This window comes from Camponotus floridanus, unplaced genomic scaffold (genome assembly GCF_003227725.1).
Source record: "Camponotus floridanus strain SB8 unplaced genomic scaffold, Cflo_v7.5 scaffold107, whole genome shotgun sequence".
Lineage (NCBI taxonomy): Eukaryota > Metazoa > Arthropoda > Insecta > Hymenoptera > Formicidae > Camponotus > Camponotus floridanus.
In genome coordinates, this window is record NW_020229223.1 from 610,871 (window position 1) to 634,240 (window position 23,370).

A 23,370-nucleotide genomic window follows, 5' to 3' on the forward strand; every position below is an offset into this window, starting at 1 on the left:
AATTCCGTGTTATGATAGATTTTTAAACTGATATAAAAATTTTTAAAATATCACTTATAAAAAATGATTCTAGTTCTTTTCTTCAATCAAAAACGAAACTTCATTTTATCAAACTATGAGTCTGATAAAAATTTTATTTTGATTGAGATATTCGCACACACTCACACTATTGTTCACTTTTAATTCATAATTATATTTTACTATTTTAAAATAATTTAATTCGGCGATTGTTGTAATATCCATGGCGAGGGTTCTTCTTGTTTTCTCTTCTCCTGTTTTCTTCTTTGACCACGATATTTTATTCGATTGGGATTCCAATCAACATCGACTGTCTGTCGTATCTTGATTGACGTAGATAGTACATTATTAATTCGCTCTACATGTGCGAATTTCATTAATGGTTGCTCTTCATAACCACTCGCGAAAATATATTGCGAATGATAATATTGTTTCAAACACGACTCGTTTCGAAAACTCTGCATCGCACACCATACGTGACACAATAAACATGGAAATCTCGACAGCCAATATTCTGTAAACTTTTCAGGAATTTCCCCGAGACTCTCTTGCGCTTTTGGACTTAGTTCTCTGTAGTGATGTTTCTAAAAAACACATTCTAAGATTAATAATAAGTTAAATAGAAAATTACAATTAAAATATTATTGAAATTATGTTATATTTCCCTTTTACTTATATCTTTATTTATTAGTTCTGTAAATAAGCCACGTCTTATCTAATTGTAAAAATCATTATGTTCTTTAACATGAGATTTTACATTATAGAAGAACAAATTTATTCCATTGAATATGTTGTATTAAATATATACAAATATATACAAATACATTGTGTGTTGCTTTTTGTGTTGTAAATGATTTTTGTTAAAAAATATTTTTCAAAATTTTAATTTTTTTATACTTGTAAATTTTAATTATTCTTGTCATCTAAAGAATTTTTTAATTATATAGTGTTTATATTTTTTATCTATATTCATATTTCTTCACTAACTTTGTTCCGTAAAGCTCTGAGTAGGTCTCTTACGCTATCACCTCGATAGCTTCTGTATTTTCGCAAGTCTGATGCAACTTCCGAGTCTATATACAATCTCCAATCATCGCGTATCACGTATTCTCTGGAAGTTTCTAAGGCTATCAAAGCTGGACTATCATATTGATCTTTTTCTACTCGGTCGCTAATATCCTGTTACATATATTATGATAATGATAAAATTTTTAGTTATATCAATTATCATAATTACTTTTCTATAAGTATACATTTTTCAATAAAATATCGTATTTAACTAATATTTATAGAGATCAAGATCATAAATACATTGAACAAATGAAGGAAATACAAAATAATAAGAAAGATTCATTTAGGTACAGTAGAATGGACACAATTATTCATGTTAACCAATCTAAAAGACCTAGTGATTAATCAATTAAAAAGTTCTGTCTCCATTGAGACAAATGAACGTTAGTCAAGTAAATTCACATAATTTTTACATCCAATTTATACAATAATTTAATAATATGGCTGCTGTAAAATCAGAGAACTTTAATTTTGTTAAATAGATATCTTTTGCTATATATTTTTTTATCTATTTAGAATTCAAAAAGAATAGAGAAATTAATCTTGAAAATATTAAAACATTTTATATGAAAAATAAAATTACAAACCTGGAAAAAACTTAAAATCTCTATTGAATTCCAAAAGATCGGATAGTTACAAATTGCCGAAGCTGGTGGTCTCCCAGCAGGATTACTTGATATCATCGCCTTAATTAATAATAACGCTAATTCTTTGTCACTCGAGGATATTCCTCGGAGCGCGGTCAGATTAGTCTCCCCACCTGCAGAAATAAAACAAATCAAATAAATAATTGATGATTCAATAAATAATTGTCGATATTCTTAATTAGTGCATAAGAAGTATATAAGAATACATGACTAATGTATAATAACTAAAACTTAAAATAGAATTTGCTAGAATAGAAAAGCTTCAAATTTCATTTGAATTGCTATTTACAAAGAATATTGGCTTGTCTGCGTAGGGGGTCGCCGAAAGGATGTTTGCCGTCAGAGAGAACATAATAAAAAACACAGCCAAGTGAAAAGATATCGACAGCACATGTTGTTCTTTCCCCATTCAACATTTCCGGTGCTATCCAGCCATCAGTCCCGGTAATACCGGATCTCCGGGAAAATGATACGCGCCCAAGTTGAAGTTTCTTACATAATCCGAAATCCGATATCATTGCACGTACTTCTCCTCGAGGTCCAGCAACAGAGAGCAATACATTATGAGGCTTAATGTCCCTGTGGACTATATACAAAAATTATATAAGATTTATGAATTAATTTCCTACAAATTTATTACAGATTCGAGAAATTTTTTTCGATATGTTCCAAAGTTACATATATAGACTCACCGATATCTAAAAAATGTAAATGTGCCAATCCAGAGGTAGCCTGATGTAAAATATTTTTCACAGATATCTTTTCCCTGTCGTACTTGCCAGTCACGTAATCTTGTAAAGTGGCTTCGGCTAGTTCCAGGGCAATATATCTGAACATACGATCTTGTTCAGTACAAAAATATCTGACTACATTTGCATGCGCGTCTGATTCTCTTAACAGAGCTACCTCTCGATCAGCGAACGTAAAACAATCCGGCAACAGACGCTTCACAGCCACTGCACGACCATCAAATTCACCTCTGAATAAAGAATCAAAATTAATTTAGATTTTTCATATTAAAAATTTACTCGTACTTACTTCGTTGCATGAAAAAAATAATATTTAAAGCAATCAAGATAAATATTACAAACATATTAGAAATATTACATACTTATATACAAATGTCCCTTCACATCCTTTGCCGAGAACCTGTCCCGTGTCGAAAATAATTTTCCCCACTTTCACTAAGCCCTCTCCAATATCTTCTGGCATGATAATCGAATTGCCTGAATAATTCGTGCGACTGTTTTCACGAGAAAACTTAAAAAACAATTTAATATAATTTAAATTTAATAATATATTAATTAATCCTGTATACAAACTATATATTAAAAACTGAAATTGAGATTGCATTATGTGTGATAAAGATAAAAAAATTGAATATTGTTCAATCACACTATAATATAATCACGATAAATATACATATATCAAATAACAATATTAACATTTTCTTCTTTAATGCTTATTTAATTTCTATTTTTATTGATATTGTATAACTGCTTATTATGAACATAATAATGCATAAGAATATAAGTTAATAAATTAATTTTTATAATAATAATCGTTTTATATAAATTAACTTTTTTAAAATTAATTATTATTTACTATGTTATAAACCTTTCTTTTTAATTTATAAATTTCTTTTGTGTTGAATCTTATTTTTTAAATAAATCAGCAACAGAATTGTAGATTTCTATTATCACTAACAAAATTTGATTTGGTAAAACAAACGAATTAATAAACATGTTGCTTGATATATGTATAATATGTAATCATCTTCTAATTAAAAAATTAATTTTTTTAAAAATAATAAAAGAAAACTTATTGATTAATATGCGCTCTCATATAAATATACAATCTATTTGTTGAAAAATTCTTTCTCCAAAAATTAACATTATATTGTTCTTCTAATTTCACAATCTAATGCATAATATAGTAAATATTTTACCTGCGAGAGTTGCTGAGATTGCTGTTTATTTTGCACATATAGATACCATAATGCAGCAATCATGCATCCTGCAAATATGATCAGGACCAATTTTATACCCGTATTTTCTTGTTGATTGATCCATACTTTGGCCGTATTATACATATCTAATAGAATTTTCTTCCAATTATGATTGCTTTCTGACTGCACAGTATTATTAGATATATCCAATTGCATGGCAACTGGCAACTTCATGTCGGTAACATTCGATGATGCAGTTTCCAAAATTATCGGATCGGACCGTCCGGTTATTTGAAGAAATTGACTCTGTGGTTGATACCCTATAAATATATTATAATCTAAATTACAAAAAGTATTAAATTTGCACAATGCTATAATAAAACTAGAATATAATAATGTTTTATTAATGCTAATTATTGTTTTACTAATACAATATATACAATGTACATTTATGATTTGGATATTACCTAACATATTTTTGTATTCGACACTTTGATAACCATTGTTATCTGTGTCAACATTAGGAATAAAAACATAATCTCCTGGCAATGGTATTTTATTACCAGCTTCATCAATATGTGAAGTCAATAATGGAATTTCCAGCAATAAATGCTCAATATTGTTCGATACTGTTGTTGCCGAATCGACGAGTGATGGTAATGCGTAGGGACCATGTTGATGCTTCCCAACAAACAAGGTAGGACTGAAGCAAGAAAAGATTATGTTAATTTTAATTGTTCACCTTTAAATTTTCAAATCTTTATTTAATTTTATCAAAATCTTTTTTTTTCACATATTTTGTAACTTACAATAATTGCACATCAGTTGGTTTTTCTGCAAAACTTTCTAATGAAGAATCAGCAATACTTTTAAAAGGAATTGTTAGTAAACCATTTTTAGTTATAGTGTATATTGCTCTCACTGGACTTTTGAGATCTAATTTCCAAATAATTCTGCCTAATCTATCTAAAGTCACAACACGACCTGTTGAACTTGTTGTAAAGTGTAATAAATCTGAAAATAAAATTTATATTACTATAAATGTTAAAAATACTTAAAATAATTATAATTATAAATTTTCCATAAAATAATTTATAAAAAAATTTTTTAAATGCATAATTGTCTTATAAAAATAAATAACATACCATAATTGTTCATTACATCAGGTTCCATTTCTGAAGCAGAATAGTCATAAAATGTCATATTCCATTTTCTGTCTTTATGCTTGCTGTCTACCATAATAATGTTATATTCTGTGCGACCCACAAAAATAGCATTCTGCATTTCCAAAGGGCAAGTATTTTTCTCGCTATTAAAACTTAAAAGCTGTTCTCTTTCACCAGTTGTTAAATCAATGCTAAACCAAGTATCTATTTTTCGTCCAGTGTACAATATACCTTCGCTGCTTCTACAAGGACTATTGGCCACTAACTGAGGAATGGTAAATGGCAATTTTTTTAATACTCCTAAATCTCTGCCAAATAGATAGAGGGAACCATCTCTGGGATCTGGCAGAAACATTGGCCTAGAAATAAAAAATTCATTTAATAATAATTCAAAAGAATATCAATTATTGCATCTTGTGTTATTTAATATACAAGATACATAATATATAAGTAGTTAAAGTTCAATTAATAAATATAGATATAACAAATGTTAAAACCATAAATTGTTTTGTAAAATTATAAAATATTAATTATCTCATATTATTATATGTAACATATTTAATATAATATAAAAAAAATAATAAATATAACATACATCTTAGGTTCTGATGGATTAATAGGCACTTTGACTACTGGTTCTGAAATATGATAAACCATAGTATATAAATATAACAAAAATTATAAATCAATTAGATATATAATTTCCTAATGTAAGAAAGCAAAATAATTACCATCATCTTGTTGCCAACGTATTTCTCCTGTTTGTTGACTGACACCAACAAATAATCCTCCAAGAGTCGAAAATACAAGAAGACTATTTTCTTCTCCTGCTATCAGTTCAGTATTAAGACTCTAATAAGAAATATTTGAATTAAATTTTAATCCCATAATTATAGTAGCTTCCCCAATTTATTTCAAATATGCAAAGCCATATGCATGCCAGAAAAATATAAATTGAAAAAATTTACTTTTATTATTCATACTTATAACTCTATAAAAATGGATCAATTTCTTATAATAAATGTTCAGTAAAGGAAATTATATTATACGTACATCTACCATGCACTGTTTTGCAATAAATGCAAACAGTGCCAAAATAACAAGCATCAGTGACTGAATTGTTAACCGCTTTTGCATTGTGAAAAGTATCTATGAATATATATAAATACCGTCGATCATACAATATACAAATGTGAAATTTTTCCTGCCACAGGTTTAAGTCCATGCAATAATAATCACAATGCATTAGTATTTCCTTTATGTAGTATTTGCGACAGATGACCATTAATACAACTATATTATGAATGTACCATTAATACAATTATCATACATAGCCTTTTTTTTCGAAATACGATAAAAGAGATGAAAATCACGTACTTGTACAAGTCTCAAGTATACATTAACGTTCTTATTTTCGAGACAAAAACACATAGTGCGTACAATGTTGTACAGATGTCATCATCCTGTAAAAATGATTATACAAGACATTTGTTTTGTTATCACAATAATTACATGTAGGTACCTTAGCGAAGATAAAATCATTATAATAAATATATTTATTCATCTCATCGTAAGTTTCCTCGGCCTCCAAGAGACTCGATCAACAGAAGCATTCTCAGAAGCGGAATGATAGAATGATACGCAAATTCATGGAATATCTTATATAGACACGTGTCTCTCTCACATATATCTATGTATATTTGAGCGCACACCACGCCATAAACTTGCGTGTATAAGTGTTCACAGTGGGTGTTTTCCATCAGTCTGTCTTTGTCAACATCGATGAGAAAAAAGGATGAAATGACACTTGATTGGATAAATAAAATTTTCAACGCGCATGCGCTGTCATCCGATCGAGCACGTTCATTTGGCCGACCAATCAAACGTCATCCTCCCTCAAAGACAGTATTCGATTGGTGGATCTGCGCGCATGAATTCACCAATCGGATTTGAAGGATATCTTGAAAGTTTTCTAGGGAGAAATACCTACGGAAACGATTGGCTATTGAATAGGAACATCTTCCGGATTCGAAAAATTCCCTATTCGACAGCCAATTACGCGACGATGTGTCTACCTGTCTATTTTCTTCCAGGGTTGCGTTCTAAAATTTATTTCTCAAAGTGAAGTAGCCTTTGACTGACCAATCGGGATAGAGGAATTTTTCTTTCGTCAGTTCTGATTGGTCAAGTGAATGCTCTGCTTCAAGAGGTAAATTTTAGAACGTGACCTTGGATGGCTTCAGTTTCGCAAGACAACGGAAGGAGGGGAAAGGGAAGCGGTGTCTCGGCGCGCGATTACCTCGAGAGTGGCCACGATCACGACCGGCTTCCCCGATGCATTTTTGCGCGCGGAACGATTCCCTCTCTGTCGGCACTACTCAGAAAGTGTGCGGAAACTAAGCGAAACGTGTCGCTGACTCCCGTGGCTGATCAGGTCGTTGACAGGCGACAAGCAGGTGCGTTGATCGGAGTTGTCGATGTAGGTACCACCCGGTCGGAGGGGACGCGACGCCAAGTATCGGTGAGTTTCGTGTTTCCGTCACGGTTTCCAATGTTTGCATCATCGGATCCCGCCGTAACTTTCCATCGCCATTAAATGCGTACCTCACGCGGGATCTACTAATTCATCGTACGTGGAACTTATACGCTCTTTTCACGCGAAATACATTCCTTAAATAAATACACGTGTAAACGTGTATGGTTTAAAGTGTATTTAGTTTTTTTTATTGCGCACAACTGATTTAACGCCTACACATGAGATTAAATTATCATTTGTAGCCATTTTGATCAAACATTTTTGTTAATTTTTCATGTTAATTTTTTTTCTCTAAAAGAGAATTTTTTTTCTTTAAAGTTTCAAATTTTTCTTTTAACACTTTTACACGCGTATGTTACTGAATCGAATAAACGAGAGAGGGATTAATGGGGTGGGGAATTAATGGTGAGGGGAATTAATTATGAATTTTTAAAATTTTTTAATTTTTAATTAATGGTGAGGGGAATTAATTATGAATTTTTTTAATTTTTTCTGCAAAATAATTTTTTATATTTATCATTAAATAATTATTTAAATAAATAATTTTTTCACTGATATTTATTGATATTCATACCTGTTTGCTTCTCTAGTTTTATAGAAATGTTTTTATCTTTTATAAAAAATATTTGATAATAGTTGCAATGTCTATATCGATATTAAAATATCTATCAGAACAGATAAAATATAATATCATATTAATTTTATTTCTAGAATGCATATCAGAATCTATTGACAATGTCAAATTCAGAGGAAATGGACAGTTACGTATCAGATACGCAAGAGGCCTACAAAAATGCAAATGAAGAACCGAATAAAAAAAATTTTAATGAAGATGCAAGCTGGAACGAAAGTCAAGATTTTCATCTCGTTGTCGAAGGAGATGAGAGCATGACAGACAGAACAAAGCTCTCCATGGAAGATGCTAATCATCAAGATTCTACTGAACAATCAAATCTGCAACAAATTCCAGATATGTCACAAACAGATGATAAAATAATGGCCACAAATGATGAAAAGATCAAAAATATCACAGATGGAAAAACAATAGAAGACGAGAGTGTGGGGAATGTACTTAGCGATGTAAACGATTCAGCGAGGAAAGATGAACTTTCTGACGAAGATGAAATCATCCAAGCTACACCTCCACAAAATCATTCACCACCTAAGAAAGGAGCTGGTAATATCGATATTACGAGTCTAAAACGTAAAGCTGAGTCCATGGACGAATTGCCAGCTAAAATCGCTAGAACAGCATCTGTGGAAAATGTAGCAGATGCTGAGAAACGACTGGAAGAAGAAGAGGTAAGTCATCAGTCTGATGGATCTGATGATTCGTGTCAGGATCTGTTCAAAAATGTCGACAAAAACGTCGTAATAGAAGAGACCCAAGAGTCAACCAACCAAGAATTCATTCAAAACTCTTTAGCGAGTCCCCTTGAAAGTACAACCGATGATAATAAGACGCCGAATCCTTGTCATTCCAAACAAACAAATCCACAAGAGCAAGTCTTCTCTGAGAAATGTAGCAGTATGGAGAAGAATGAGAATTTGAATGTTTCCGCGAAATTGGCCGACGTCAGCGACAACGATAGTATTATTGTCAATGTAAATTCCATGCACGAAAGTGATTCACAAATAGAAGACAATGATTTGCCGAGCGAAGTGAAGAGGAATGCTGATTCAACGGTCACTGTCGAAAAATCCACGACTGAAACATTAGACGAGATAAATAAATCTGTAAATGTAAAGGAGACCGAAACGATTTCCAACGAAAGCAATAAAATTGAGCACACGAATTGCATCAAGAAAACTACCGATGATGGTAAAGAAACTCCTCGAGTCAAACTGCGAACCAGCGTGGAACTGATATACGAAAGCACGAGTCAAATTGCCGACAATGATGAAAATAAATCGAAGGAAGTGGTAGAGATCGACGAGGATGAAGGTGATAAGATTGTAGATTCGTCGACCGAGGTAATCTACGATCGTAAAAATACCAAACCGGAGCCGGAAATTGTTGAGATTATAGATGACTCGCGCGAGGACAACGAGAGGATTCGTCCGGGACTCGTTCCAGACTCAGGAGAGGGTTCCGAGGTACAAGTCATGGAAAAGAACAGTTTCGAGAATAAGAGCAGCGTTGATTTCAACTACAAGTCTACGGAGAGTATGAAAGAGTCGTCATTGGATTCGAGACCACCGACGACGGACAATAAAGTGATGAACGGTAGTCTCGAATCCAAGAAAGCTGATAATGATGTAACTCTGAGCGCGGAATCCGATACCTTCTCCGTCTATGATGCGCCAATCTTTACAAAAACCGACAGCAATCTAGACAATATAAAAAAATCGGATAACGTCAAGAGTAATTCTTTCGTATTCAGGGATCCGGACAACATTGAGTTGATCAATATAAGCGATAATGATACATCCAATGTGGAGGAGAAGAACAAATCTGATCTAATTCACAATGGTACATCGACGAAGACTGTGCAGGTACAAGCACAATAGATATTTAATATAAAAAAGATATTAACAAATTCATTATTATTAATATAAAGAAAGCTAGAAAGTTTATTGTATAAAAAAAAGATATTTGTGTGTGTGTGTGTAAATTGTGTGTATAAAACTATAGAAAATACCTATATAAATGTTATTACAGATGGAGCGAGAGATCGGTATGTACGTCAAGCTTAAATGCGTACTTCACATGGACGAAAACACGAAGGAGTATGTGAACAAGGAGCTAACGGCAGTACATTGCGAACCCGCGGTAATCGAGTCTACGGTGGGTAGGCAAAAGAACGAAGACAGCCAATCTTCACTGGCGGATATTTCCGACAATAAGGATTCGCCGCCCTGTTCTGTCAATAGCAATCCCCAATTATATCAGCTACCTTCCCGATTGTCCATTATGTCATCGATCAGTTCATCGAGCTCGATGTCCAGTGCCGCTGCTCTAACCGCGAAGCTCGCCCTAAAGGCACGTGGGTCGACGAAATACGCAAAGAAGCTGTCTTCCCAGGAAGCGCTACACGTACTGACAGATAAGTTGATATCGGACGAGACCTATAGTCGCGTGACGCGCGAGTGGAAAAATCACCACTTGGTGACTGCAACAATTCTGAATTGCGCGAACACGGAACTCAATACCACGAATGTCAGCAACGTCGAGCTGATGGATCATCGTAATCAGCACTTAAGAGAGAACTTTGTACGTTCATCGACACCATCGGAAGATGCCGCTGCCGATGAGAAAATAGAGTTAACCGCTACACCGAAGAGCACGAAAAAGGGAAAGGCTGTGAAGAGACCGAGGAGCAAACTAACGAGGACAAATGTCGCGCAGACTAACGGCAATGAGGACGTGACGAATATAAATACCGAACCAGCTCTGCATGTTTCCTTCGCAGAGACCGACACACCGTCCGGCAGGAAGAAGAGCAGATTAGAAAGTACGGAAAGTAAATTAGGCATAGACGTCCTAGCGAATTCACCTGCGAGTTCGCTGCAAAACGATCCGGCCGACGAACTAATCGGTAAAAGTGTGTTCGCCAAATGGTCGGACAACAATTATTATCCCGGTATAGTAGGTGATCGAATCAAGACCAAGTACAAAGTGAACTTTTATGACGGCAAAAGCAAGACACTCATACCAGAGTTCTTGATACCGATACCAAAGATTCTGAGGGAGGGTCTGTCCGTGTACGCGACCACGAAAGCCAATGATTACGGCTCTGTTGGTATCATCGTCGACTCTCATACATCATCGACGATGAGCAACAGTAAGGATAATAGCGACACGTATTACACGGTGGAGATCGACGAAGGTGAGCCATTGCATGTGCAAGTACGGGACATCTTTCTTTCGGCTGATCAGGCGCAGGTGCTTAAGGAGGAAGTAGATTACGCGGACAAGAGCTCCTTGCCGAGCACACCGAAGGCACTGGGTCAGGTAACGCTCGATAATGTGGTGGACGGCAAAAGGCGCTCTAAGCGAATCGGTACGCCGGTCTTCTCGACTCCCAAGTCCAAGAGCAGCGGGACTAGCAGTTCGATTAGCAGCAAGATCAAACCCTCGGAACCCTCTGGGTCCGGCGTGTCCGTCAGATTAAAGGACACATTGGAAAATGAAAGCGTATCGAGTGACTCGAACGTCGAATCGGCTCAAATGGACATGTACGTTCTGAAAGGTGTGCAACGAGAAATTATCAGCACACCATACGAACAGACTGCGAAAGGTTCGCAGAATAGAATCAAAGGAAAGCCGCGCAGCAGGAAGAAGATAGACGATCCGCAGACCATTGCCAAACTTGGCCCGATTCCACAGGCAAACTCTAATATTTTCAAGGGCATGTCGTTTATCCTCACTTGCGTGCTCATGAAAGAGTTGGATAGGTACTTTCTTCTCTTCTCATTTATTTATCAAAATTTATGCGAGAATTTCAATTAAGAGAATACTGGAAGTATAAAAAATATTAGTAAATTATAGAGATTTTTAATAACTTTAAAATATAAATATTTTTTACACATAATATCTATTAAATTATCCTATTTTAGGTATAAAGATATATCTAGCGTAGAAACAGCTACCGATACAGAGACCGAGAACGAGGATGATTGGATGGAGCAACCGTTCGTGCGTGACAGGCTGCACACGCAGATCCTGGCGGGCGGCGGTAAAATTTACGAGGACTTTGATCAAATACCAAAGGAGGAGTACAAAAATACAAAACTCATTACAAACGTGCCAAACAGAACAGCAAAAAACATACTGTGCCTATCAGTTGGCATCTCCGCCTACAATCATAAGTGGATAATTAGATGCTGTTTAGAAGTAAGTTGACATTTCTTATCCCAATTCCTTAATTGTGCGTGTTGGATATTTTTAAGATGTTGTATTTTATATATTATATATTTTTGTTATGTATATATACATACATATATATATATATATATATATATATATTATATATATATATATATATATATATATATATATATATAAAATATTATATTATATTATATAAAAATATATATAAAATATATTATTTTATATACATTATATAAATATAATAATATATATATTTTGTATATTTATATATTATTATATATTTATATTTTATATATTTATATTTTATTATATATTTATATTTTATTATATATTTATATATTATACTTTTATATATTTATATATTTTATATATTTACATATAAAATATATTAATTTATATATATATATATATATATATATACATACATATATTGTTTTTTTGTTTCACTATATTTTTCTTATAATATTACTATAATTTTTTCGTTATAATTTGTTATATTTATAATAATTTTATTTTTATCATCGCAATCATGTTTTTAGGGAAAGATTGTGAACGCGGCGGATTATGCGCTTCCAACTGGTTGGAGTTTGCAGAAGAAAACCTATGTAGAAACGTTCCAAGTGGGTAAAAATAAGCCGTTATCGGAGAAGATCGTAATAATTCCCAATTTGGTATCTGACGAAGAGTTTGCCATATTCTGGCGGCAAGTTTGCGAGAACGCGGGCGCGGTGGTCTTGATTGCCGATAACTTGGGTACTTTACTTTTTCATTTGTATATTCTCTCTTTATTGCCAATATTATAGATTCTTTCGCAAAGTAGATTTATATATAAACATATACATATATATATATATATATATATATATATATATATATATGTATAAAATAATTGCATTACACATATGCCTTAGTCGATTACAATATTCGTACAAGAATTTATCAAACCCCCCCTTTTTTTTTAGGAGCCATGGAAGCTATGGATTTCGGCAGTAATAACGTAATAGTTTTGTCTAATCTAACATGTCCGTCGTGGGCTGTGAGCAGAGCAAATCACCTGCGAATTCCAGTACTATCAACCACATGGGTAGTTCAGTGCTTAATCGAGGGTAAACTTTGTTCATATGACCAGCATCCGCGTTTCAAATACAATTATATACAAAATTAAGAAAGCTGATTAGTTTATTGTTTTTACCCTACGTTGTTTAGGAACAATGTAATTTGTATAGAGACTATTTTCCTTTCCTTCTTATTTTTTAAATTTCTTTTTCATTATCTCGTATAAGATACAAAATGATTTTACGTGATTGTATATTATGAAGTTTTTCAATTTTATCTTTTTACATATTTTTATTGTTTTTATAATTCAGTAATAATACACTACGTAGTCATTTTGTTCTTATTCTAATGTTTTAAAAAAAATCATTGATGCAATCATTTTGTTTTCTGTTATTAATTTATATATAAATATAATAGTTATATTTATATAATATATATATATATATAATAGAAAATATGTGTAACATAGTAAGTTATCATAGTTTTGAAAGTATGCAAAATTACTATGTGATCACGTTTATACTTTGAAGTAAAAACGAGACAATGGAAAAAGAAATCTTAATCAGAATAGTCGAATCACAATTTTATATGAGCAAACACAAATTCTTATTCCGCTTTCTATTAATTTTTACAAATATAGACATTTATATATTTTGTACGAGATGTAATTATCTATCGAATCTAATCGATTTAATCATTTTTTACAAAAAAAGTGAAAGATTTTTTTACAAATAACGTACTTTTAGAGACCTACACATACTGATTGATAATTGCTAAAGAACAATTTTCTATAAAGCAATATGTACTTTATTTCCTTAGCATTTATCAACCAGTTAGTAGTACAATTGACAAAATACAAAAAAAAAAAAAACAAGCGATGGAAAATATGTATATATGTGTCCGTGCATATATGTAAGATGCGCGTGTACATAAGTAAATATATAGATATATATACATATTAGTTATACAAGTTTTATTACTAAATAAGTTAATTGTAGCTTATGTACAATAATGTCTGAGGAGATAAAATACAGCAACACATATTTTGGGAGATATTTTTACTTCTCTCTTCTTAAACTCTTCTATTTTTTCTTAAATCGCCGCTTTATACTTACAAAAAAATTATGCAAATTGATACAATCCATAAAATTTAATATAATTTATTAAGAATAATTGCAAATTAATAATTAAAAATTTACATTTTATAGATTGTATCAATATTTTTTGCAAATAATCTTCCTTTCCTCACATATAGTAGTAATTAAGATTAAGTAACTCTTATGGATTGTACCAATCGAGAAACAATAGCGAAAACGACATTACCAGAAGGAAAAAGAGGATCCACACCCTGAGACCGGCGTTCCGTTGAATTGCTTGTCGAATCTGCTCGTTGGCTTCCTTCACGTTCTCCGTGGATCCGACCACCGTTGTCATCAGTCTGTCTAGATCCTTGTCTTGATCCAGAACCTTTTCCGTAAAGATCTCCTGAAGTTCGGCAATGTGAATCACTTTGCTCTCGATCTGTTTAACTTCCTCTGTCACGTTATTCAGTTCGTTATATAATTGTTCATTCTCCGATTCGAACATCTGGATATCTTCAGCTGACAATTCTTCTTCATACGTCAACGTATTCGTAACATCCTCGTTGATCTCTTGTATCTTCATCGGACTCGATTCGTTCGACAGACTTCTAGTCTCGCGATCATCCGTGGATCTCTCTGTCGCATTCAATGCCGATTTCCTGATGTCTGATCGATCGAGTTTAGGCTCCGCCTGTAACTTGGAGATCCTCTGCATCTCTACAGTTCTCTTCACCCGCATAGCCTTCTGTTCCGAGTATATGTGACATACGTTCTTAAGATAATCCTCTATCAGCAGCAACATGATCTCGCGGTGCTCGACGTTCTGCCGGGACAAATCTTCCGCGGATGTCGCGATTTCTCTCCTGAGATCCTTGACCAGCTGTGAGCAGGTGCTCATTATCCGCTGTCCCCCGACGTCGATCTCGTCGCGTTCCGCGTCTGTCATTTGCGGCGCGGATGACAGGTAGCTGGAGAAGTTCAGGTAGGCTTTACGATTCTCCAGCAGGAACTCGCGCAGCTTTGAGATCTGCACGACGACCGCGTGCGCCTTCAAGCAGAAGGTACTCTTGGCACCGGTTCTCTTCGGCGGGGAGCTGTCCGGGTTGCCGAGGTCTTTGTTGCGCGAGTCCACCGTCCTCACGCTGGCCTTGAATAACGCGCTCACATCCATAACGATTCCTCGTGGATTGTTCCTCTAGAAACTGTCTCCTCCAGTTGAACCTTCTCCCCGGCACGAATATCAATTCATCCTATAAACATTAAAATATATCTGATGTTGAAGACAGAATAAGAAAAAAATTACACACAATATATTTTTCCCTTTGAGATTAAAAATATGAACTCTGATGAAATAAGAAAAACAACAAAAACAGAAATTTTTCCGCAATGTCACTTTTCCCTCTTAGCGTTTCATTTATTATATTCCAATTATAATTGATGAGTGTAATATATATTTGTTGTAATTACAATACAATAAAATCTATTTTCTTTTAAAATAAGCTTGGAAAAAATAGTAATATCGCAGATACTTGTCGGTTTTTATGCAAACACTAGTCATCACATGTCAATTTAAAAGTTAGGTTATGTAATAACTTGTCAATAACATATGCTTGCTCAAGTACTAAAAAAACACGAGAAAAGCAAAAATATACAGATTAAATCATAAATAGTAAAATATATAAGGATATGTTACTCGTCTAAAAAAATATTTATTTTGACAGTAACTTTTAAAGTCTTTAGAAATTAGAAAGTTACTAGGATCAGCAAGTTTTAATTTTCATAAATCAGTAACTTACTTGGATAAATAATTAGCTTTACACAATCGAACTTGAGAACTTTTTCTAGCTTGACAAGATATTAACATATTCATAATATTTAATATTTTAAAAATATAGTTATCTATTTTCTAGAAATGAAATTATAGAAATTATTTTTTGATATAAAATCTGTGGTGTATAGTTTGACAATGTAATACAAGTTTCATAATTATAGAAGGATATACAATTAATCAAATTTTGCTTATTAATTTTATCATTTTTTATTGAACTTATTTATCTTATAAGAATTTAATACTACAATGTACAAAGAACGAATCATCAAGCAATGTCAGCTGGATGAAGATCAGCCAAGAAGGCATTATATTTATCCATAATATTTAATTCCTCAGGCTTGTTACTCTTATCGTCATATTGCGAACCAACTGTCCATAAAGTTTCTAAATCATAATGCTCTCTTGCAGAGAGAGAAAAGATGTGTAAAGCAATATTTCCTACAATAAATAATGATTTAAAATTTATTTTAATAATTAACAATTCAAAAGATTGATGAATTTATAAGCTTCTTTGAGTCTACAACTGTTTATACACGATATGTTCACATTCAACTATGCACATGCACTATATTATTAATCTCTTCTATTTGTATGTTTATTGATTATATATTTTATTTTGATCTCTTAATATACAACTAAAAAACTTTTTTTTCAAAACTTTCATATAATTATATAAATATGTGGACAAATTTTTATTAAGGGGCATTTTCAAATTGCTATAAATCTAAAAAATATTTAAAAAAAGACTTGTGAAGCATGGAAAAGATAAATACACATAAATATATTTTTAAATTTAGAGAGAAATTTATCTACCTAAATCTAGAGCTATCCAATCTTTCGAATTTTGTCCTTCAATTTTGGGTATCAAATCAGTCTGATATCTCTTTTGTTTATAAACTTTGCGTACAAAAGTAGCAAGAGCATTCATATGCTTTTGTGATTTTCCAGTCACCACAACAATGTAGTCCACATAAGCATATTCTTTTGGTACTTTAGCGACAAAGATGTTGTTTGCCTTATCCCCCTCTAACAGAGCAACAAGATCCTCGATATCGTATACACCAGTAGTACCATCTAACACACATATAAATTTCATTATTATTATTACTATATCTGTTATAAATTGTTATCAAATTTCATTTTATATTCATGGTATTCTTTTTGTGATAAATACACTCTATAACTATTATCATTAATAAGTATATTACACTTTATTAAAATATTGTTATAAATATTTAATGTTTTATAATATAAATAAGAGTTATAATTATAAAATTATTATTAATTATTTTTAAAAATCCTCTGATACAATTCTTACACGCATTATCATGTGATTTCTTTAGATTTGCACTCACGACTTAAATTTATATCGGCGTAAGGATCATGAATTTCCTGCTTGCTTATTTCCTCGAGACTGATTTTCTGCATCTCCTCGCTCACGTCCAGAATAACATCTGCATCCTCGTCGTGGAAGGCTTTGTATTTCATATTAATAGCGGTCGGGAGGTTATCATCGTTCTCTTTAGATGTATCACAGTTACCAGGTTTTCTATCCGGCTTACTTGCGAATTGCCTCGTCAATTTCAATTGCGAGTACGTTAGTAATTGTGTACGATTACTGCTGAAAGATTTGCGTGATATTCGTTGAGCGCGAAGTAAATTTCTCAGGATGCGCATCTTGAGCAATATACCAAATCTGGCTAAAAACAATATTAGGTTAGGTTGTAAGTTAGGTTAAGTATGTATTATATATATATATATTTATTGAAAATAAAAAATACACATACCATATATATATAAAATTTTAATATATTTTATATGTATTTTAATATGTATAAAAATATATATATATATAATATATAAAATTTTAATGTGTAAAATTCGTTATTCTAAATTACTTTGTCTATTTCCAATATCACAAGTTTTATAAGAAAGATAAATAAGTATATAAAATTATATTTCCTGAATACTTAATTTTGTAAGACATTCTTAAATAATTAAGTAGATTGTATAAAGTTCTTTCAAATTTTCTGTATACACATTACATACCAGTTCATAAATCAAAATTATTTTATATCAATATATCACAAATTGAAAGTATAAATCTCAATTTTACTTTTATATATTTTATAAATTCATAAATTTACATGTAGCTCTCAGTTTAAAATTAAAGAAATTACATTTACAGGAAGAAAGGACAGGAGGAAGTTTCAAATATAAAGCAGTGAGTTTATCTTGAATAGTTGCTGCATTTAACCAACCAAGATTTACATGTATAAAATGCTCTCTATGCGAAAAACACGTCCATTGAACAAGTCTTCTTTGGAATTTTCGTCATAGTTGAAGGTATAGCTGGAAAAGTTAGTGAAACTATCACAAGTCTATTCTTCCCACGGCTAAAATAATTGTGAATAAGAACAAAAAAATTAAATTATGCGGATAAGTAGATTTGCTTATGTGAAATAAAATTTATACTTACAGAGCTTACGTGCATAGGTGTTTGCACGTACGAGATTGTTTACTTGGACCTCGCACGCATCTTCCTCCTCTTGCGCTTTAGCCTGCGCATCCTCTTCTTACGCCACTGTAAATTAAATTAAACACACCGTTAGTCGAGGTTATGATGACTCACGGAATCAGCAAGGAACAAAATTATGAAACAAAAGATTCGCTTGAAATAACGATAATCGGCAAGCTTGATTAGATTATAAGCCTATTAATGTGATAGAAGGAGACTCTTTCCATAATTGTTGTCAGCATGTCGACATAAAATTCGTAATACAAGCTGCCATACCCCAACACTCGCATATTTCTCACCAAGAAATAATTATATATATCCGAGAAAAATAATAATGATCAATGATAACGAAAATCAGCTCACCTTAGCTCTCATCTTATAGATTAAAAGATCTCAGATCGCCCTCAGAATCGCTCGATTATTTTGGATTTTATTACACACCAACTGCACCCGACGGATTCATCTGAGAAAATGGACGTAGTGAAAAAAGAATTGGAGCATGCGCGCTGAATACGGCATGAATTAAACAAAGTACCAAGATTGGAAAGAAAGAATATCGTTTCATACAATAGGAAACTCTTCATTTATTATATTATATATCCAATTTTTTTATTATAATTAATATTGTATATTATTTACTATAAATAATATTATATTTAGTATATTTTTAAATATTATATTTAACATTAAAATATAATATTTTTAATATAATTATTGAAAATTCGTTCAATTTGCGAAATAAATTCGGGAGCGCCTCATTTGACCACAGCCAATCATATCGATTAGTGCCTAGAATAACTAGCAATTATCCAATCAGAAAGTCCTATTTTGAATTGGCCAATTGGCAACGTGGTCAATCAGGTACCATCCAATAAATGCTTGGAAGTTTAGTTGACCAATCAGAACAAAGAAATTTTTGTTCCCTTGTTTCGATTGGTTGCCGTGTATGTCTATCGAATCCTCTGACAGTTTGACCCTCTTGCATTATTTTACCAATGCCCTACGTTCGTATATATATATTCCGAGTCCACGTTTCGGTGCGATTCCGTGTTCCGTTGTTTTCCCGCGTTTAAAGTCCGTCCCGCCAAAATTGCAACACAGCTGAAGGATCGACCGGTGCACTTGTTGCGCGATAAATGACGTGTCCCGTTCACGAATTTGAGCATCGCGTGATTTATTAGTGACGTGGACGTCCGACTATTTCGAGGAACATTTCGGGAAGTTTAAATTCGGATAAATATAACGACATTTTGCACGAGAATCGGTTCACAAGATCGCGATCCCGTTGTTTCCACGAGGGAAGGATCTCGAGAAGGTACGTGAATATTCTATCGAACCCTGTCGCTTCCTCGACGAGAAGGGATCGTCGACTTTCTTTATCCTTTCCACGTGATGTATTCTTGCGCTTAATCTCACTTTCATTCAAGAAACGCATCGACGGATTTTTTGGAGCGCGATGTCGACCACGCAAACCAGCATTTCTTTTCCCATACGGAAGAAGTGCAGTTTTTACGGTCGAAAAGACGACGTCGCAAAGGAAGACTTCACAAACGCAACGGCGAGATACACGCCGTGCAAGTATACCCCGACCGTGAAGAAGATTGTTACTTTGACTAGCAGCGAATCCGAGTCCGAATCCGAGTCCGATATCGAGAACAGCAGGACGGAAGAGCAACATAGGATAATCGATGACAGGCGACCGAGCAGCTTAGACAATACGCCGAGATCGAGACGTCGCAAGTGTAGCGGCGAAGTGGATGGTAAAAAATATTACTTCATATTTTATTTAATTTTACTTTTTATCAATTAACTTGTACCGTGAAACTCTCCTGTAATTTAGGGCAATTATGTATGTTGTTATTTTTTGTTTTATTTTTAATTTATATTTTATTTATTGTTATAAAACAGACAAATTGTACCTTCTTTCAGAACAACTCTCTCCTTCTCCACATAAGCAGAGAAGAAACAGATCGCAAGAAGGAGACAAATTGCAAGGGAAGGACAAGTCTTCCTTGACTCCGTCTACTCTTCTGAACAAATTAGAGCTGTCCACTGCAAAAGAAAACAGATTAAATCCTAAGCAATTATTTAAATCCCACTCCAAAGAAGAGAAAGATGAATTAAATTGTAATTCATTATTATTCAATTCATTATTTGGACTCAATAAGTATCAGAATGCGCGTAAAGCATTGCACAGTTCTGAAACGGAAGAGCTGCCTGGAAGGGAAAAAGAGTTAGCCAAACTGCAGGAATTTTTTCAGAGACATCTGGAGCGAGGAACATCGGGTTCCCTGTATGTTTCAGGTCCTCCAGGCACTGGGAAAACCGCCAGCCTATTTAAGATCATGCGGCAGTCAGACTTAAAATCCAAACTCAAGATAGTCTATATCAATTGCACCAGCATGAAATCTGCGGCTGCCATATATGCGAAAATAATCCAAGAGCTGGCCATAACCAGTGCGACAAAGTCGGGGAAGAATGGCAAGGCCATTATAGAGAGATATTTAACATCCAAGAAATCAATGCTGCTCCTAGTGTTGGATGAGATAGATCAATTGGAGAGTAAAAAACAGTCAGTGCTCTATTCTATATTTGAGTGGCCATCTATATCAAATTCCAAGCTGATTCTCATTGGAATCGCCAATGCTTTGGATCTGACTGACAGGATATTACCCAGATTGCAGGCCAGATGTGAACTGAAGCCAATGTTGATGCACTTTGCACCATATACCAAACAACAGATATCTGATATAATATCCTCAAGACTGAATCAGGTAAACGCAAACGGTGTGTTTACATCGTCTGCGATACAATTGCTCGCGGGCAAGGTAGCCGCCATCTCCGGGGATATCAGAAGAGCCCTGGATATCAGCAGAAGAGTGGTAGAATTGGCAGAGTCGCATCAAGTGGCACAGGTGTTACGTCCAACAAACGACAATGGTAATTAATTCTTTTTAAAGACAATAGATCATGCATACAATGCAACATAAAATGATGTGAGTAAGTCATAAATATGGAAACATTAATACTCTCTAAAAGTGAATTAGTGTATTATCACTGATTTACAATGCTTATAACTGCTTGTAATCAGTGACTATTTACTGTTTTTCAGTGATAATATACTGATTCATTCTAGTGAAAGTAATATATACTACTTTCACTAGAGTGAATCAGTATATTATCACTGAAAACAGTAAATAGTCACTGATTATAAGCAGTTATAAGCACTATCAGTAAATCAGTGATAATACATTGATTCACTTTTAGAAATGAAAAATGTAATATAAATAACATATAAATAGGAAATTAGAATAATTCAATACATATATCCAATTTTCTCTTTTTTTTTAAATTAGACACAAACATAGAGCCCTTGAAGCAAGAGATGGAAGTAACAGAAAAGCCAGTCGATTTAAAAGAGGTAGTTACAATTCTAAATGGAGTCTATGGTGGCACACAGAATATCGACCAAGAACAAGAGACTTTTCCTCTTCAACAGAAATTGTTACTTTGTTCTCTATTACTTATCCTAAATAAAGGAAGAAACAAAGATGTTACCGTAGGAAAAGTAAGTTGGTTACAATTCATGTTAGAGTTTTGTTATAAGCGAATATAGAATTGTGTAATTCATTTACTAAATTTATATATAATTAAAAATAATTTAATTACATATAAATAATAATATATAATTAAAAATAATTTAATTACATACAAATAATAATATAATAAATTATTATCATTGCAAGTGTTCCTTTCTTATACAGCACTTTTACATGTTTCAGTTGCATGAGGTGTATAAAAAAGTTTGCAAGAAGCGCAATATATTCGCCGTTGACGATTCCGAATTTGTGAACCTATGCTCATTGATAGAGACCAGGGGCATTCTAAGAGTAGTAGGCAGAAAGGAGGCGCGTTTGTGTAAAGTAAACTTACAATGGGATCAGGAGGAACTGGACGCAGCCTTGCAGGACAAACAGATGATGGCCGAGATAATTAACGACATAAGCTGTTTGTAGAATAATTAGAGAAATTAAATAATATTTGTTATATCTCTAATTTATATTTTATAGCTCTTTTTATATTTTACATAGTGTGGAAAACATTGCGATTGTTACATCACTATCGTTTTTTATATATTTTTATTTTTTTAATAGCCGCATTGTATCGTTAACGCGTTAAAATCTCTTTGTTACCATAAACGTCTCTATATCATGTTGTACTCAACAAGATAAGACGAGTTGACTGAATGAATTGACCTATATGTAAGACTGCGTGAAATTATATATTCTGTCGTGTAAAATTGATTAAAATTTATATGAAATATATTGAGTGTGATATACGATATTGCAGAAAATGCGGAAATATTTTATGTACAAATATTTATGTCAAATAGAATATTAAAAAATTTTTATTCATTTATATTTTTTACTTATGCTTTCTTTATAAAACTGTATGCTTTCTGTATAAAACTTATATTTCAAGAATTATTTCATTTACTTTCAAAATTCATTAAATTTTTTGAATATAGTTGAGGAAATGGAAACGGAAAAAAATTATATGTTTTAAAGACAGTAATTATATTGATAACTAATTTTCTCCATTTTTTGGATACTTATTTTTGCAATAAAGTTTAAATAACATAAAAGAAACAAGTTTATCTTTA

General features: G+C 32.8%; 5 protein-coding genes and 1 long non-coding RNA gene across 10 annotated transcripts; 2 read left to right on the top strand and 4 right to left on the bottom strand.

Moving 5' to 3' along the window:
- Positions 1 to 6,548, bottom strand: LOC105250660 (serine/threonine-protein kinase/endoribonuclease IRE1). Of its 2 annotated transcripts, none has more exons than XM_011256855.3 (15): positions 6,373 to 6,548; positions 6,228 to 6,313; positions 5,904 to 5,999; positions 5,582 to 5,702; positions 5,446 to 5,488; positions 4,830 to 5,209; positions 4,494 to 4,698; positions 4,152 to 4,387; positions 3,685 to 4,004; positions 2,848 to 2,996; positions 2,429 to 2,715; positions 2,026 to 2,322; positions 1,677 to 1,849; positions 1,006 to 1,197; positions 1 to 602 (listed from the first exon to the last, which is right to left on the bottom strand). In XM_011256855.3, exons 2-15 carry the CDS (start codon positions 6,279 to 6,281, stop codon positions 216 to 218), a joined length of 2,940 nt encoding a protein of 979 aa, XP_011255157.1. In that variant the 5' UTR covers positions 6,282 to 6,313; positions 6,373 to 6,548; the 3' UTR covers positions 1 to 215. The 2 variants fall into 2 exon arrangements, with proteins under 2 accessions (XP_011255157.1, XP_011255158.1); XM_011256856.3 differs by having other exon boundaries at positions 5,904 to 6,143; positions 6,373 to 6,547.
- Positions 6,549 to 7,123: 575 nt separating this feature from the next.
- On the top strand, positions 7,124 to 13,541 carry LOC105250659. 3 transcript variants are annotated; one of them, XM_025411800.1, is made up of 6 exons: positions 7,124 to 7,371; positions 8,098 to 9,882; positions 10,049 to 11,784; positions 11,947 to 12,223; positions 12,760 to 12,973; positions 13,183 to 13,541. In XM_025411800.1, the coding sequence occupies exons 2-6, from the start codon at positions 8,122 to 8,124 to the stop codon at positions 13,383 to 13,385; spliced, it is 4,191 nt and encodes a 1,396-aa protein (XP_025267585.1). In that variant the 5' UTR covers positions 7,124 to 7,371; positions 8,098 to 8,121; the 3' UTR covers positions 13,386 to 13,541. The 3 variants fall into 3 exon arrangements, with proteins under 3 accessions (XP_025267585.1, XP_025267591.1, XP_025267594.1); XM_025411806.1 differs by having other exon boundaries at positions 7,124 to 7,306; XM_025411809.1 differs by having other exon boundaries at positions 7,368 to 7,479.
- Positions 13,542 to 14,319: 778 nt separating this feature from the next.
- Positions 14,320 to 16,173, bottom strand: LOC105250657 (syntaxin-18). 2 transcript variants are annotated; one of them, XM_011256849.3, is made up of 2 exons: positions 16,155 to 16,173; positions 14,320 to 15,608 (listed from the first exon to the last, which is right to left on the bottom strand). In XM_011256849.3, the coding sequence occupies exon 2, from the start codon at positions 15,527 to 15,529 to the stop codon at positions 14,555 to 14,557; it is 975 nt and encodes a 324-aa protein (XP_011255151.2). In that variant the 5' UTR covers positions 15,530 to 15,608; positions 16,155 to 16,173; the 3' UTR covers positions 14,320 to 14,554. The 2 variants fall into 2 exon arrangements, with proteins under 2 accessions (XP_011255151.2, XP_011255150.2); XM_011256848.3 differs by lacking the exon at positions 16,155 to 16,173 and adding an exon at positions 15,888 to 15,986.
- Positions 16,174 to 16,407: 234 nt separating this feature from the next.
- Positions 16,408 to 17,900, bottom strand: LOC105250658 (mitochondrial assembly of ribosomal large subunit protein 1). The gene is made up of 3 exons (XM_011256850.3): positions 17,545 to 17,900; positions 17,003 to 17,263; positions 16,408 to 16,627 (listed from the first exon to the last, which is right to left on the bottom strand). The coding sequence occupies exons 1-3, from the start codon at positions 17,864 to 17,866 to the stop codon at positions 16,455 to 16,457; spliced, it is 756 nt and encodes a 251-aa protein (XP_011255152.2). The 5' UTR covers positions 17,867 to 17,900; the 3' UTR covers positions 16,408 to 16,454.
- A 518-nt stretch (positions 17,901 to 18,418) lies between these two features.
- LOC105250656 lies at positions 18,419 to 19,232 on the bottom strand. The gene is made up of 3 exons (XR_889146.3): positions 19,071 to 19,232; positions 18,669 to 18,773; positions 18,419 to 18,585 (listed from the first exon to the last, which is right to left on the bottom strand). It is a non-coding gene; the product is annotated as an uncharacterized LOC105250656 (long non-coding RNA).
- A 535-nt stretch (positions 19,233 to 19,767) lies between these two features.
- Positions 19,768 to 23,062, top strand: LOC105250655 (cell division control protein 6 homolog). The gene is made up of 5 exons (XM_011256847.3): positions 19,768 to 20,022; positions 20,135 to 20,467; positions 20,637 to 21,647; positions 22,064 to 22,275; positions 22,490 to 23,062. Exons 2-5 carry the CDS (start codon positions 20,164 to 20,166, stop codon positions 22,721 to 22,723), a joined length of 1,761 nt encoding a protein of 586 aa, XP_011255149.1. The 5' UTR covers positions 19,768 to 20,022; positions 20,135 to 20,163; the 3' UTR covers positions 22,724 to 23,062.
- Positions 23,063 to 23,370: the final 308 nt, after the last annotated feature.

Bases quoted from the DNA above. Each gene is read 5' to 3' on its own strand.
- LOC105250660 (XM_011256855.3), bottom strand. From the start codon at position 6,281: ATGTGTTTTTGTCTCGAAAATAAGAACGTTAATGTATACTTGAGACTT. The intron at 5,210-5,445 runs GTATGTTATATT...TTTTATTTCTAG, and splicing joins AATCCATCAGAACCTAAGAT to GCCAATGTTTCTGCCAGATC. The intron at 1,850-2,025 runs GTAAATAGCAAT...TTATTTCTGCAG, and splicing joins CAGACAAGCCAATATTCTTT to GTGGGGAGACTAATCTGACC.
- LOC105250659 (XM_025411800.1), top strand. From the start codon at position 8,122: ATGTCAAATTCAGAGGAAATGGACAGTTACGTATCAGATACGCAAGAG. The intron at 11,785-11,946 runs GTACTTTCTTCT...ATCCTATTTTAG, and splicing joins CTCATGAAAGAGTTGGATAG to GTATAAAGATATATCTAGCG. The intron at 12,974-13,182 runs GTACTTTACTTT...CTTTTTTTTTAG, and splicing joins CTTGATTGCCGATAACTTGG to GAGCCATGGAAGCTATGGAT.
- LOC105250657 (XM_011256849.3), bottom strand. From the start codon at position 15,529: ATGGATGTGAGCGCGTTATTCAAGGCCAGCGTGAGGACGGTGGACTCG.
- LOC105250658 (XM_011256850.3), bottom strand. From the start codon at position 17,866: ATGCGCATCCTGAGAAATTTACTTCGCGCTCAACGAATATCACGCAAA. The intron at 17,264-17,544 runs GTGAGTGCAAAT...TATGTGTGTTAG, and splicing joins CGCCGATATAAATTTAAGTC to ATGGTACTACTGGTGTATAC. The intron at 16,628-17,002 runs GTAGATAAATTT...TATTTATTGTAG, and splicing joins TTGGATAGCTCTAGATTTAG to GAAATATTGCTTTACACATC.
- LOC105250655 (XM_011256847.3), top strand. From the start codon at position 20,164: ATGTCGACCACGCAAACCAGCATTTCTTTTCCCATACGGAAGAAGTGC. The intron at 20,468-20,636 runs GTAAAAAATATT...ACCTTCTTTCAG, and splicing joins GTGTAGCGGCGAAGTGGATG to AACAACTCTCTCCTTCTCCA. The intron at 21,648-22,063 runs GTAATTAATTCT...TTTTTAAATTAG, and splicing joins ACGTCCAACAAACGACAATG to ACACAAACATAGAGCCCTTG.